At 41.8% G+C, this 16395-nt stretch overlaps 1 protein-coding gene across 3 annotated transcripts in view; it reads right to left on the bottom strand.

Annotated features, from left to right (window-relative positions):
- The window catches only part of LRRIQ4 (leucine rich repeats and IQ motif containing 4), a 32678-nt gene that overhangs the window by 10451 nt on the left and 5832 nt on the right, over positions 1-16395 (bottom strand). For all 3 annotated transcript variants that reach the window (XM_084990244.1, XM_084990246.1, XM_084990245.1), the window contains exon 2: positions 8275-9336. In XM_084990244.1, the coding sequence (XP_084846370.1) occupies positions 8275-9297 (1023 nt within the window). In that variant the 5' untranslated portion in view covers positions 9298-9336. The remainder of the gene's footprint in view (positions 1-8274; positions 9337-16395) is intronic.

The raw sequence follows: 16395 nt of genomic DNA, 5'->3' as shown, positions 1-16395 counted from the left end.
ACCCATGAGCAAGGCCAGGGATGGAACCCCTATCCTTACCAATACTATATTGGGTTCTTAACCCACTGAACCAAAACGGGAACTCCAGGACATTTTTTTTTTTTCTTTATTGAGTAGGGTCAGGGCCTATTTTCTTTAAAATGTTAGAAGATGTTTACAGTTTTTTTTATTTATTTACAGTAAAAAAAAAAAAACACAAATCTCAGAACAAGTCAATCTCCAAAAAAACTGATATTTAAGCTTTCCTTCTGGCTGTTTTGAAATTCTTCATCAGGCCCTTAGATCCCTTCAATGCAAAGCATCTGCATTCAATGCAGTCTGAAATAATGGGTAAATATTTTTCAATCTAACCACTTCATTATAACCTAGTCATTTCACTCTTAGTGCTGTTTGCTTAGCTCAGAAGTTTAGCTTTTCTTTTTCAAAAGCCATTGAAAATTTAAAGATTTTTTTCAGGATATTCAAGATCCAATAATTAATCCCATCATAGTCATATTAAAATACAGTGGAGGAGTTCCCATTGTGGCTCAGGGGTAATGAACCCAAGTAGTATCCATGAGGATGTGGGTTTGGTTCTGGGCCTTGCTCAGTGGGTTAAGGATCTGGTATTGCTGTGAGCTGTGGTATGGGTCACAGACGTAGCTTGGATCCCAAGTTGCTGTGGCTGTGGTGTAGGCAGACAGCTGCAGCTCCAACTTGACCCCTAGCCTGGGAACCTCCATGTGACGCAGGTGCAGCCCTAAAACAAAACAAAACAAAGTACAGTTGAAATAAATCTGGATGTACAGGATATCTTTGAAGAGTTAAATGAGAACAATTACTACTGACATTATAACTGAGCTGTAGCCACTTTGAAGTTGAATTTTCCTCCCTTAAAGGAAATGTATTGTATAAATAAAATTCATCTAAATGCATACTGAAAGTCAACTATTTTTGGTTCCACCTAGGCAAGAAGAAGCTACTGGCCAGGCTTTAAGCCCCATGAGGTAAACTTTGGGGGTGGGAGAAATAAGGAGCTGGCTGAAAGGCCATGTGTCATGGAGAGAAATGCACTGGGAGGCTCCTGGAGGGGTTGGCATAATAGGAAATTGAGAAAGGAAGATAAAAACACTGACATGCCTTCATAAGAATTGAAAAATAATAAGCACTGGTACATAGAGATTCTCATATACAATATAACTTTGAACATGTCTAAATGTTGGTGCAGTTTGACTTGTAGTAAAACTTGGTATTGGATGAGGCTTAACTTTGTGAAGAAGTCATCTGTGTGACTCTCCTTCTCCCTGATCTCTTAGAATGTCTCACAGGAAGGGACTAGGTGTCATTCATGACTCAATAGGACTTAAGTGAATCCAGGGCATTTTATATTTTGAGGCTTTCACTCCTGCTGTGGAATGACATTTTGTTCACTATAAAAGAAAGCTCTTACATCAGTGGCAGAATAGTTGGAAGATGAGCAGAGGGTTTCTCATAGAACCTTGAAAATCCTTCAAGGTGAGTTGCTACCTAAGTAGAGATTAAGTTATAGATTACCTTCCTAAATCTTAAAGTCATCATCAAAATGTTTACTTCCTGAAAGGTAGTTTTAAAATTGGATAGCAATGAAGAAAACCAGAATCTCCTCCCTCCCCAAAGTTCTAGAAACTGAAAAAAAGTCAAAGGTTAAAAAAGAACAAAAAACAGAAGACAACTTTAAGGCTGGGACTTTTTTTTAACAATGATTTTTATTTTTCCCATTATAGCTGATTTACAGTGTTCCGCCAATTTTCTAAGGCACAGCAAGGTGAACCAGTCACACATACACGTATACACTCTTTTTTCTCACATTATCACGCTCCATCACAAGTGACCAAACATAGTTCCCAGTGATATAGAGCAGGATCTCATGGCTAATCCATTCTAAAGGCAATAGTTTGCATCTATTAACCCCAAATTCCCAGTCCCTCCCACTCCCTCCCCCACCCTCTTGGCAACCACAAGTCTGTTCTCCAAGTCCATGATTTTCTTTTCTGTGGAAAAGTTCATTTGTGCCATATATTAGATTCCAGATATAAGCGAAACCATATGGTATTTGTCTTTCTCTTTCTGACTTATTTCATACAGACAAATGGAATAGAATAGAGAACCTAGAAATAAACCCAGACACCTATGGTCAATTAATCTTCGACAAAGGAAACAAGACTATTAAATGGGGAAAAGACAGTCTTTTCAGCAACTGGTGCTGAGAAAACTGGACATCCACATGTAAATCAATGAAACTGGAACACATCCTTGTACCACGCATAATAATAAACTCAAAATTGCTTAAGGGCTTTTTTTTTTAATTTTTAATTTCCCCACTGTACAGCAAGGGGATCAAGTTATCCTTACATATATACCTTACAATTACATTTTTCCCCCACCCTTTGTTCTGTTGCAACATGAGTATCTAGACAAAGTCCTCAATGCTACTCAGCAGGATCTCCTTGTAAATCTATTCTAAGTTGTGTCTGATAAGCCCAAGCTCCCGATCCCTCCCACTCCCTCCCCCTCCCATCGGGCAGCCACAAGTCTTTTCTCCAAGTCCATCATTTTCTTTTCTGTGGAGATGTTCATTTGTGCTGGATATTAGATTCCAGTTATAAGTGATATCATATGGTATTTGTCTTTGTCTTTCTGGCTCATTTCACTCAGTATGAGATTCTCTAGCTCCATCCATGTTGCTGCAAATGGCATGATGCCATTCTTTTTGATGGCTGAGTAGTATTCCATTGTGTACATATACCACTTCTTCCTAATCCAATCCTCTGTTGATGGACATTTGGGCTGTTTCCATGTCCTGGCTCTTGTGAATAGTGCTGCAATGAACATGCGGGTGCATGTGTCTCTTTTAAGTAGAGTTTTGTCTGGATAGATGCCCAAGAGTGGGATTGTGGGGTCATATGGAAGTTCTATGTATAGATTTCTAAGGTATCTCCAAACTGTTCTCCATAGTGGCTGTACCAGTTGACATTCCCACCAGCAGTGCAGGAGGGTTCCCTTTTCTCCACAGCCCCTCCAGCACTTGTTATTTGTGGATTTATTAATGATGGCCATTCTGACTGGTGTGAGGTGGTATCTCATGGTAGTTTTGATTTGCATTTCTCTTACAATCAGCAATGCTGAGCATTTCTGCATGTGTTTGCTGGCCATCTATATATCTTCTTTGGTGAACAGTCTATTCAGGTCTTTTGCCCATTTTTCCATTGATTGATGGGCTTTTCTGCTGTTGGGTTGTATAAGTTGCTTATATATTCTAGAGATTAAGCTCTTGTCCATTGCATCATTTGAAACTATTTTCTCCCATTCTGTAAGTTGTCTTTTTGTTTTCTTTTGGGTTTCCTTTGCTGTGCAAAAGCTTTTCAGTTTGATGAGGTCCCACGGGCTTATTTTTGCTCTAATTTCTATTGCTTTGGGAGACTGACCTGAGAAAGTATTCATGATGTTGATGTCAGAGGGTGTTTTGCCGATGTTCTCTTCTAGGAGTTTGATGGTGTCCTGTCGTATATTTAAGTCTTTCAGCCATTTTGAGTTTATTTTTGTGCATGGTGTGAGGGTGTGTTCTAGTTTCATTTCTTTGCATGCAGCTGTCCAGGTTTCCCAGCAATGCTTGCTGAATAGACTTTCTTTTTCCCATTTGATGTTCTTGCCTCCCTTGTCAAAGATTATTTGACCATAGGTGTCAGGGTTTATTTCCGGGTTCTCTATTCTGTTCCATTGGTCTGTCTGTCTGTTTTGATACCAGCACCACACTGTTTTGATGACTGTGGCTTTGTAGTATTTCTTGAAGTCTGGGAGAGTTATGCCTCCTGCTTGGTTTTTGTTTCTCAGGATTGCTTTGGCGATTCTGGGTCTTTTGTTGTTGCATATAAATGTTTGGATTGTTTGTTCTAGTTCTGTGAAAAATGTCATGGGTCATTTGATAGGGATTGCATTGAATCTGTAGATTGCTTTGGGTAGTATGGCCATTTTTACAATATTGATTTTCCCAATCCAGGAACATGGAATATCTTTCCATTTCTTTACATCTTCTTTGATTTCTTTGATTAAAGTTCTATAGTTCTCCTACCATTTGACCCAGCAATCCCACTCCTGGGCATCTATCCAGGGAAAACCATGACTCGCAAAGACACATGGACTCCAATGTTCATTGCAGCACTACTTTCAATAGCCAAGACATGGAAACAACCTAAATGTCCATCGACAGAGGAGTGGATCAAGAAGAGGTGGTACATATACACAATGGAATAGTACTCAGCCATCAAAAAGAACGAAATACCAGCATTTTTAGCAACATGAATGGACCTAGAAACTATCATGCTAAGTGAAGTCATCCATACAATGAGACACCAACATCAAATGCTTTCACTGATATGTGGAATCTGAAAAAAGGACAGACGGAACTTCTTTGCAGAACAGATGCTGACTCACAGACGTTGAAAAACTTATGGTCTCTGGAGGAGACAGTTTGGGGGTGTGGGGGGATGTGCTTGGGCTGTGGGATGGAAATCCTGTGAAATCATATTGTTATGATCATTATACAACTACAGATGTGATAAATTCATTTGAGTAATAAAAAATAAAGAAAGAAAGAAAGAATAAAGTTTTATAGTTCTCGGCATATAAATCCTTTACCTCTTTGGTCAGGTGTATTCCGAGGTATTTGATTTTGTGAGGTGCAATTTTAAAAGGTATTGTATTTTTGTATTCCTTTTCTAATATTTCATTGCTGGTATAGAGAAATGCAACTGACTTCTGAATGTTAATCTTATATCCCGCTACTTTGCTGAATTTATTAATCAGTTCAAGTAGTTTTGGGGTTGAGTCCTTAGGGTTTTCTATGTATGGTATCATGTTGTCTGCATACAGTGACAGTTTTATCTCTTCTCTTCCTATTTGGATGCCTTTTATTTCTTTTGTTTGCCTAATTGCTGTGGCTAGGACTTCCAAAACTATGTTGAAGAGCAGTGGTGAGAGTGGGCATCCCTGTCTTGTTCCAGATTTGAGTGAGAAGGCTTTCAGTTTTTCCCCATTGAGTATTATATTTGCTGTGGGTTTATCACAAATGGCTTTGATTATGTTCAGGAATGTTCCCTCTATACCCACTTTGGTGAGGGTCTTGATCATGAATGGATGTTGGACTTTGTCAAATGCTTTTTCTGCGTCTATTGAGATGATCATATGATTTTTGACTTTTCTTTCGTTAATGTGGTGTATGATGTTGACTGATTTGCGTATGTTGAACCATCCTTGTGAACCTGGGATGAATGAACCCTACCTGGTCATGGTGTATAATTTTTTTGATATGTTGTTGGATTCGGTTGGCTAAGATTTTGTTGAGAATTTTTGCATCTATATTCATCAATGATATTGGGCGATAGTTTTCTTTTTTGGTGGTATCTCTGTCTCGTTTTGGAATTAGGGTGATGGTGGCATCATTTGAATGTCTTTGGGAGTATTCCTTCTTCTTCAACCTTTTGAAAGAGTTAAAGGAGGATGGGCACTGCTTAAAGACTTAAATGTAGGACAAGACACCATCAAACTCCTGGAAGAGAACATAGGCAAAACATTCTCTGATATCAACCTTACAAATGTTTTCTCAGGTCAGTCTCCCAAAGCAACAGAAATAAAAGCAAAAATAAACCAATGGGACCTAACCAAACTGACAAGCTTTTGCACAGCAAAGGAAACCATAAAAAAAAAAAGACAAATTACAGAATGGGAGAAAATAGTTTCAAACAATGCAACAGACAAGGGGTTAATCTCTAAAATACACAAACTTATACAACTCAACAGCAAAAAAGCCAACAACCCAATGGAAAAATGGGCAAAAGACCTGAATAGACTGTTCACCAAAGAAGATATACAGAAAGCCAATAATCACATGAAAAAAATGCTCAGCATCACTGATTATTAGAGAAATGCAAATCAAAACTACTATGAGGTACCACCTCACACAAGCCAGAATGACTATCATTAATAAATCCACAAGTAACAAATGCTGGAGAGGGTGTGGAGAAAAGGGAACCCTTCTGCACTGTTGGTGGGAATGTAAATAGGGACAACCACTATGGAAAACAGTACGGAGGTACTTTAGAAAACTATACATAGAACTACCATATGACCCAGCAATCCCACTCTTGGACATATATCCGGACAAAACTTTCCTTGAAAAAGACACATGCACACACATGTTCACTGCAGTACTATTCACAATAGCCAGGACATGGAAATGACCCAAATGTCCATTGACAGATGATTGGATTAAGAAGACATGGTATATATAAACAATGGAATACTACTCAGCCATTAAAAAAAAAAAGGCTGGGACTTGTATAACGTATGAGGTACACATGAGAGTGGTGTTCATGGCCAGGAAAAACAGACCTATTATTGGTTACTGTTGTTGATTTCTAGACCTCCCTTTCTCTTTCCAGTTGTCTTCTGCTTTTAACAGGACTCTGTTCCTTTAAATTTTCAAATGTTAAAAAAAAAAAAAAAAAAGAATATCGGAGCTCCCAATGTGGCGCAGAAGAAACAAATCCAACTAGGAACCATGAGGTTTCAGGTTTGATCCCTCACCTTGCTCAGTAGGTTAAGGATCCAGCATTGCCGTGAGCTGTGGTGTAGGTTGCAGCTGTGGCTCAGATCTGGCATTACTGTTGCTGTGGTATAGGCTGGCAGCTACAGCTCCAATTAGACCCCTAGCCTGGGAACCTCTATATGCCTCGAGTGTGGCCCTAAAAGGACAAAAGACAAAAAGAAAAGAAAAAAAAAAAGAAAAAACCAGCACCTGTACCCACCTTCCAAAACTCTGTTAATAAACAAAGTGAAATACTGCAATTAAAGTTGAGTTCTCCTTATGTCCCTGCTTCCTTGACTTCCTCCTTCTTCCCAGAGGCAGCTACTATTAGGAATTTCGTGGGTTTTTCCCCCAGTACATATTTTTATACTTTTATTACATATAGAAATAGCTAAAAAAAGTGTTGTCTGTGTTGTGTGTTTGTAATTTTGTGCGATTAAAGATTATGTATGGTTTAAGTTTCTGTAATTAGGTGCTTTACCTTTTTTTTTTTTTTTTTTTTTTTTTTTTTGGTCTTTTTCCTAGGGCCACACCTGAGGCATATGGAGGTTCCCAGGCTAGGGGTCTAATCGGAGCTGTTGCCCCAGGCTACGCCACAGCTACAGCCACAGTCACGCCATATCCGAGCTGCGTCTGTGACCTACACCACAGCTCACAGCAATGCCAGATCCTTAACCCACTGAGTGAGGCCAGTGATCGAACCTGCAACCTCATGGTTCCTAGTCGGATTCGTTAACCACTGACTCATGATGGGAACTCCTAGGTGTTTTTAATAAACATTCCAGTTTTGAGACCTATCCATTTTGGCACATATATCTCCAGTTCACTTAAATTGTTGTGCAGTAGTCCACTTTATGACTATATCACAATTTACTTTTGAATTCCTCTACCAACTGACACTTAGATCATCTTCCACACTTTGTGATTATCATCAATGCTGTGATAGGCATTTTGGAACACACTACCCTGCACCCAGGCAGGGAAGTTTCTATAGGGACAAATCCAGTTTTGCAATTTCCCATGAATGGAACATTAAAGGTCTAAGGTTGAGAGCTCCCTCCTAGTGCAGCAGGTTAAGAACCTGATATTGTCACTACTGTGGCTCTGGTTATAGCTATAGTTTGGGTTTGATCCCTGGCCCAGGAACTTCCACTTGCTGAGGGTATGGAAAAAAAAAAAAATAAAGAAGCCCAAGTTTGTGTGTGTCAGAAAACTCTGCTATTTTAGGAAGCCCTGTTAGGAGATGGTCTTTGTTCAGAAAATGAACCTGCAGCCCAGCCTGTGGGTTGGAATCCTGGCTTTATCACAGTACAGGTATGTAGCCTATACAAGTTAGTTAAGCGTCTCATGCCTCATTTTCCTCAAAGATCACTGAGGATAAAACCCACATCAAAAAGTCCTTGTGAGGATTAAATGAGATAATACAGGTAAAACATTTACCCCAGTGACTGGCACATATATATTGTAACTAAACATCAGCTACTATTTATGATTACTGTTGCTATTGGGCGGGGGAAGTATCATAAATTATGCCCTTGTTGGATATATTTGTTAACCCCAGATTTTTGGCCATAAACTCAGTCTAAATTTTCTGAAGTCACAGAACCATATCAATTAAGGGCCAGAAGGGCCCTGGATGGAAGCATAGTGACAGCCAGGAAGGGAATCAGTACCTGGTATATTTTATTATCATCCAGCGCCAGGATTTCCAGGTTCCTGAGGGCACAGATCTGCAGCGGACAACATTCCAGACAGTTCTGACTGAGATCAAGGAAGCGCAGGTTGACCAGGCGCCGAAAGTTGTGGCGCAGCACCCGCAGGCCTGTGTTGCGCAGGTAGAGCAGGTGCAGCGAGGTCCACTTGCAGATGAGACGCGGCACCTTCTCCAGGTGGTTCCCGCTCAGCCCCACCTCGGTCATCTCTGTGAGCTCCGCCAGCGTGTGTGGGATGGAGTGGAGGCGGTTGTAGGATAGATCCAGCACTGACAGCTGGGTACACTGGCACAGCGCCTCGGGGAGAACCGGCAAGCTGTTGTAAGCCACGTAGAACTTCCTCAGTTTCCTCAGGTTCCCAATCTCTTCTGGGATGACAGTCAGCTTGTTCTCATCCAGGTCGATGATCTCCAGGTTGTCAAGAAGACACAGCTCCAGGGGGAAAACTTCAAATTGGTTTTGCTTCAGGTGGATCTCCCTCAGTTTGGTCTGGTTCGCGATTTCCTTGGGCAGAGATTTCAGGTGGTTTCCAGCCAATCCAAGCAGCTCGAGGTGGTGGAGGAGTTTACAGAGCACGATGGGGATCTCCCCCATGTCAGTGTGGTAGAGGCGGAGCTCACGTAGCTTGCGGTTGCTGCTGAGCACTGGAAGGGATGAGGCCAGGAGCGGGTTGTCACTCAGGTCCAGGCCCTCCAGTCTGCTCAGCTCCCCCAGTTCAGGGCACAGGTCCCTTAACTTGTTCTTGTTCAGGTAGAGGATCCTGACATTCCTTAGGTACTTAATATCCTTGGGGATTTCTGTAATCTGGTTGTTTTCCAGATGCACTTCCTCTAATTCTCTTAATTCTAAAATCGCCGCTGGAATGGCAGGCAAGCTCTGATTAGAAGCGTCAATGAAAAATGTCCTATCAGAGACCTGCTGTGAATGATGTTTCTGATGAATTCTAGATGAATATTCTCCTGAGTTTGTCATGTCATTTGACATTATTCTGATGGAAAGTTCAAATATTCAAAATCTGAAATACTGGGAAAGAAAGAAAAAAAAAAGCATCATTTACCTGCCACCAGACTTGATATCCTTAGGAGAAATGAAATTAAAATTTAATTGATTAAATTTAGTGCTATGACACAACATAATGTAGGTTTTTGTGTTTCATGTGAAGAGAAGAATTAGTGTAGACTCCTATTTCTCCTAACAGGTTGACTACTATTTTTTTTTTAAAGTTGTCTAATTTCAGTTTTTAGAAATGCCTATTTTGATTCTCTTTTCAGGTTGGATATGGAAGATTGCAAAAGAGGGAGTTCCCTGGTGGCTCAGTGGATTAAGGATCTGGCATGGTCACTACTGTGGTGAGGGTTCCAGCTGTGGCGAAGTTTCCAGCTGTGGTGAGGGTTCCACCCTGGCCTGGGAAATTCCAAATGCCATGGATGCAGCAAAAAAGAAAAAAGAAAAAAAGAAAGAAAGAAATATGTGGCCTTGGTCTTTGTTCCTAGGTTCCTGACACAAGAGCTTCTTTTTTTTTTTTTTGTCTTTTGTCTTTTTGTCTTTTGTTGTTGTTGTTGTTGCTATTTCTTGGGCCACTCCCTCGGCATATGGAGGTTCCCAGGCTAGGGGTTGAATCGGAGCTGTAGCCACCGGCCTACGCCAGAGCCACAGCAACGCAGGATCCGAGCCGCGTCTGCAACCTACACCACAGCTCACGGCAACGCCAGATCGTTAACCCACTGAGCAAGGGCAGGGACTGAACCCGTAACCTCATGGTTCCTAGTCGGATTTGTTAACCACTGCGCCACGACGGGAACTCCAAGAGCTTCTTAAACTCTTGGAATTTTCTTAGAAATAGGAGGGAGAGGAGAGGAGTGGAGCAGGGCATCTTTTTTTCTTCAAAATAAACCTCTTTCAGCTACACCTGAGTTTATACATGCAGTCTCCATGAGCCACAAGATAGCTTCAGGATGGAGGCTGGTTGCCAGAAAAAGCAACACAGGATAAGAGGGGTGGAACTTTTAGGCCCAGCCCCCAACTTCAGGGAACGGAGGAGGTGCTTGAGATTGCATTAAATCAGTTAAATCACTAATGGCTAATGATTTAATCAATAATGCCAATGTAATAAAACCTCCATAAAAGGTTTTTTTGGTGTGTGTGGGGATGTTTGGAGAGCTTCCAGGTTGGTGAACAACCTGGAGGGTGTCCTGCCTGGAGAGGGCCTGGAAGCTCCATGTCTCTTCCCACATGGTGCCCTGTGCACCTCTTCCATTTGGGTATTCCTGAGTTGTATCCTTTATAATAAACTGGTAATGGTAATGTAGGGAAGCAAAATTTGCCATCCCAAAATGTCTCTTTGGAGTTCAGATTATTACAAGATGAAAACAATTAAGGCCCAAAAGACTCAAGAAGAGACTTTAACCTTTCTCCTTAACCACCTAAAAGAATGTAGACAGCAGGCTTGTTCCCAGAACACATCTGTCACCAGAGACATCTGCACAGAATATGAGCTAAGTGTAGTGGGAGAAACTCTAGACAAGGCTTAAGGGTCAGAGTCCACTCTGTGTCCCATTGTCTCTGCAGGGGCTCAGAAAATACTTATTTACCAAACATTTGCTTTTCCACCTCCATGTGAATTACTTTCCCTACCTTTGATGTCCCAAGTTGCTACCTGCAACGTCCTCTTTTGTCTTTAGTTGATGATGGTGTTTAAGGTGAGGGTTTGGCCATTCAGGTGAGTTATTTGATTTTCCTGGGTCTTTCCCATGTATACATGTTATTAAACTTTTGTTTGACTTTATTATCTTAATCTGTCTCAGGTCAATTGAATTCTTAGACTAGCCAAAGGAACTTAGAAGGCTTGATGAAATTTTCTTCCTCCCCATCAGTAGATAAAGTAAATAAAGGGTTTCCTTGAGTTCTGTGAACCATTAAAGCAAATTATTGGATCTGAGGAAACATGGAAACCATCAGTGGTATACAGGTGACAACCTGGGACTTTCCACTAGTATCTGAAGTAGGGAGCAGTCTTGTGGGACTGAGACCCAAATCTGTGGAGTCTGTGCTAACTCTGGGTAGTTAGTGTCAGCATTAAATTATGAGACACCTGGTTGGTATCCAGGGAGAACTGGAGATTTGTTTGTTGTGTAAAACCCACACATTTGATATTAAAAGTGTTCTGTGAATAGGAACCGATGGTAGTTAATACTGGGACATCAAGATTCTTGATATTTTCCTTCTTTAGAGAAATGGTGGGAATTCCTGCCATGGCACACTGGGTTAAGAATCTGACTGCAGTGGCTGGGGTCACTGTGGAGGTGTTAAGTTTGATCCCTAGCCCAGTGCAGGGGGTTAAAGAATCTGGCGTTGCTGCACCTGCAGCCCGGGTTGCAATTGCAACTCGATTTGGTTCCTATTGGCCTGGGAACTTCCATACCCTGAGAGTGCAGCCATTAAAAAATAAAAGAGGAGTTCTCGTTGCGGTAATGAACCCAACCCCAATCCATGAGGACTCAGTTTTGATCCCTGGCTCTGCTTAGTGTGTTAAGGAACAGGCATTTCCATGAGCTGTGGTGTAGGTCTCAGATACTTCTTGGATCCTGCGTTGCTGTGGCTGTGGTCTAGGTCGGCAGCTGGAGCTCTGATTCGACCCCTAGCCTGGGAACTTCCATATGCCACATGTGTGGCCCTAAAAAAAGCAAAAAAAAAAAAAAGGGGGGGGAATGCAGGTGGAGGGTGCGGTGGGGGGTGATCTATAATCTGATAATGGGCTCTGAAAGGTTTGTAGAGTGAGGAGTTATACCAAACTGGGATCTAGCAACCCTGTTCTTTTAGCATCTGATCAGTCACCCGAAGATGAAAAAGGCCTTAGTGGAATATTCTTCTGCCAGAATTGTTAGCTTATGCTGAGCAATGTGCCCTCATCCTCATTGTTGCCAAATTGCTGATCTAAAATAGCTTCTCAGGACTTGTCTCCTTGTAATAGACTCAAAGTGGAATTTTATCCATTTTCATAAATATTTCTAGCCTTCATTCGCCTACCCATACCACAAAGTTATAGACCTAGCTTCATAAACAAAATATTTTATTTTCTAAAATGTGGTTTTTAAAACTGTTATTTTGCAGAATGAATGAGCAAGAAGGTGTTGGGCTCTATTCCATTACAAACCACAGATTCATTTTCTCATCTCTTGAGGAAAGAAGAAGGTAATCTTCATACAATTCACGCTGCTTTTATCCATGGGCTGAATCATTTTTCCCTCTTTTTTTTGGCCTCTCTGTGGCATATGGAGTTCCCTAGCTAGGAATCAGATCCAAGACATGGATCCTTTTAACCCTCTGGGCAAAGCTGGGATCGAATCTGTGACCTGGTACTGCAGAGACACTGCCAATCCTGCTGTGTCACAGGCAGATCTCCCATAGACCAAGTCATTTTTAAATAACAGAACACTAATTTTTCCATCTGCATATTCAGTACGCAAATTACATGCATGCATGAACCACACCAGAAGGCAAAAATTCAGATACTTAAAATAGCTAATGGATGGAGTTCCCTTCATGGCTCAGAGGTTATCGAACCCGACTAGGATCCATGAGGATGAGAGTTTGATCCCTGGCCCTGCTCAGTGGGTTAAGGATCCAGTGTTGCCGTGAGCTGTGGTGTAGGTCGAAGATTCGGCTCAGATCCCACATTACTACAGCTGTGGTGTAGGCTGGCAGCTGAAGCTCCATTTCGACCCTAGCCTGGGAACTTCCATGTGCCTCCAGTGAGGCCCTAAAAAGCAAAAAAAAAAAAAAAAAAAAGCAAGCTATTGGATACATTTTGTTTTTTTGTTTGTTTCAGCCACATCTGGTGCTTGCAGAAGTTCTGAAGTCAGGGATCAAACCCTCGCCACAGCTATGACAATACCGGATCTTTAACCCACTGAGCCACCAGGGAACTCCTGCTAATGAATATGTTAAATATTAATTCCCCCAGATCCTTCAGGTTCTATCCCCATATTACCAGGAAATAACTTACTAGACTGTATTATCTGTGTTTCCTCAAGGTGTGACTTCCAAATCATAATTAAATACCATGCTGCTGGCTTTTTAAATAAAATAATAATAAAAGAAAGAATCATTTCAAAAATAGTCCTGGATCTTCTACAAAACTATAGTCAAAGACATGTCTATTGAGCTTCTTACATAAAAATACACCTACTAGCCTTCCTATTATAAGTAAGGTGAGAGAAATGTAAATGCCACCTTCCCTTTTTTTTTTAGGGTCACAGGCTAGTGGTCAAATTGGAGTTATAGCCACCACTGCCAGCCTACACCACAGCCACAGCAACGACAGACAGCAACACCAGAACCTTAACCCACTGAGCAAGGCCAGGGATCAAACCTTCATCCTTATGGGATACTAGTCAGATTCGATTCCATTGAGCCAGGACAGGAACTCCAGTGCTGCCTTTCACTGAAGCATGGGGACTATACACATTCAGCCCTCTGTATCTGAAGGTTCCACATTCATGGATTCAACCAACCTTGGATCAAAAATATTCAGTTTTGAATTTCCTGCGTGGAGCAGTGGAAACGAATCTGACTAGGAACCATGAGGTTTCGGTTTGATCCCTGGCCTTGCTCGGTGGGTTAAGGATCCACCATTGCCATGAGTGTTTCCCTGAGCTGTGGTGTTGTAGGTCGAAGAGGCAGCTCAGATCTGACGCTGCTGTGGCTGTGGTGTAAGCTGGCAGCTGTAGCTCTGATTGGACCACTAGCTTGAGATCTTCCATATGCCGGGAGTGCGGCCCTAAAAGGCAAAAAAAAAAAAAAAAAAAAAAAGAAATTCAGTTTTTAAAAATCCTGAAATTTCCAAAAAGCAAAACTTGAATTTGCGGAGGGGATTAAGATGGGGGAATAGAAGGACTGGAGCTCAACTTCGCTCCTAAAAACAACAAAATTCACAACTAAAGACTGATCACACTTCACCAAAATGGACCGGAAACCTTAAAAACCTTTTTGTGGAGTAGATACCCTACTCCACAAAAAAAAGAGGAGACCACATCAAGAGTTAGGAGGGGTGATTTCATGATATAAACAACCCCATACCTCCTGGGTGGGAAGCTCCACAGACTGGAAACTAACTGGTTCACAGAGACTCACCTACAGGAGTGAGAGTTCTGAGCCACACATCAAACTCTCACGTGCAGGGATCTGGCACAGGGAGAAAGAGCCCCTGGAGCATCTGGCATTGAAGGCCACTGCGGCTTGTGCCCAAGAGCTCCACAGGACTGGGGGAAACGGAGATCCCATTCTTAAAAGGCGCACACAGACTTTCACCTGCACTGAGTCCCAGGGCAAAGCAAAGTCTCCAAGGGAATCTGGGTCAAACCTGACCACAGTTCTTGGAGGACCTCCTGGGAAAACGGGGGTGAACGTGGCTTGTTGTGAGGGAAGGACATTGAAAGCAAAGCTCTCGGGAATATTCAGCAGCAGTGCCTTTCTCTGGAAGTGGCCATTTTGGGAAAATCTGGCCCCACCCGTCAGCCAGCCACTGAGAAGCCCCAGGGCAAACAACAACCCAGGTGGGATCACAGCCACACCCCTCAGTAAACAGGCTACCTAAAGACCCCTCAGGCACACAGCTGCCTCTAATCCCATCCAGAGACTAAGCCCCACCCACCAGAGGGATTAGAATCGGCTCCTCCTACCAGGGGGCAGGCATCAGCCCCTCCCATCAGGAAGCCTACACCAAGCCCCCATACTGACTTCAGCCACAGGGGGGCAGACATCAGAAGTAAGAGAGGCTACAACTCTATTACCTGTAAGAAGGTCACCACACCAAAAACCTATCAAAATGAAAAGACAGAGAACTCTAACTCAGATGAGGGAGGAAGAAAAAACCCCAGAAAATCAGGTAAGCATGGAGGAGATTCTCAGCCTCCAGGAAAAAGACTTTAGAGTGTCCATGCTGAAGAAGATGCAAGACATTGGAAATAAACTGGAGGCAAAGATGGATAACTTACTGGCAACACTGACCAAAGAGATACAAGATATAAAACTTAAACAAGAAGAGATGCAAAATATGATAACTGAAATAAAACATTCACTAGAAGCAGCTAACAGCTGAATACAGGAGGCAGAAGAACGAATAATCGAGGTGGAGGACAGATTAGTGGAAATTACGGATGCAGAAGAGAAAAGAGAAAAAAGATTGAAAGCAAATGAAGAGAGTCTCAGAGAACTCTAGGACAATGTGAAACGCACCAACATCCGTATTATAGGGGTGCCAGAAGGAGAAGAGAGAGAGAAGGAGACAGAAAAAATATTCCAAGAGATAAAAGCCGAAAATTTCCCTAACATGGGGAAGGAATCACTCACTCAAATCCAGGAAGCATAATGAGTACCATACAAAATAAACCCAAGGAGGAACAGCCCGAGACACATACTAATCAAACTGACCAAAATTAAAGACAAAGAGAAAATCTTGAAAGCAGCTAGGGAAAAGAAACAAATAACATACAAGGGAACCCCGATAAGGCTATCAGCAGATTTTTCAACAGAAACTCTGCAGGCCAGAAGGGAGTGGCATGATATACTCAATGTGATGAAAGGAAAAAGCCTCCAACGAAGATTACTCTACCCAGCAAGGCTCTCATTCAGATTTGAAGGAGAAATCAAAACCTTCACAGAGAAGCAAAAGCTGAGAGAATTCAGCAACACTAAACCAGCCTCACAACAAATACTAAAGGAACTTCTATAGGCAGAAAAGAACAAGAGAAGAAGGAAAGGAAAAAGAGCAGCAAAAACAAATCCAAAGTAATTAATAAAATGGCAATAAGAACATACATATCAATAATTACCTTAAATGTGAATGGACTAAACGCCCCAACCAAAAGACACAGACTGGCTGAATGGATACAAAAATAAGAACCATATATATGCTGTCTTCAAGAGACCCACTTCACTTCTAGGGACACATAAATATTGAAAGTGAGAGGATGGAAGAAAATAGTCCATGCAAATGGGAATCAGAAGAAAGCTGGAGTAGCAATACTCATATCAGACAAAATAGACTTTAAAATGAAGAATATTTTAAGGGACAAAGAAGGA

Source organism: Sus scrofa, chromosome 13 (genome assembly GCF_054392235.1).
Source record: "Sus scrofa isolate SSC_HxYL_T2T_F1_AM1 chromosome 13, Sscrofa_HxYL_maternal_Yorkshire_Landrace_v2.0, whole genome shotgun sequence".
NCBI classification, from domain to species: domain Eukaryota; kingdom Metazoa; phylum Chordata; class Mammalia; order Artiodactyla; family Suidae; genus Sus; species Sus scrofa.
The sequence above is the reverse complement of the archived record's forward strand: the minus strand, read 5'-3'. Positions and strand labels throughout refer to the sequence as shown.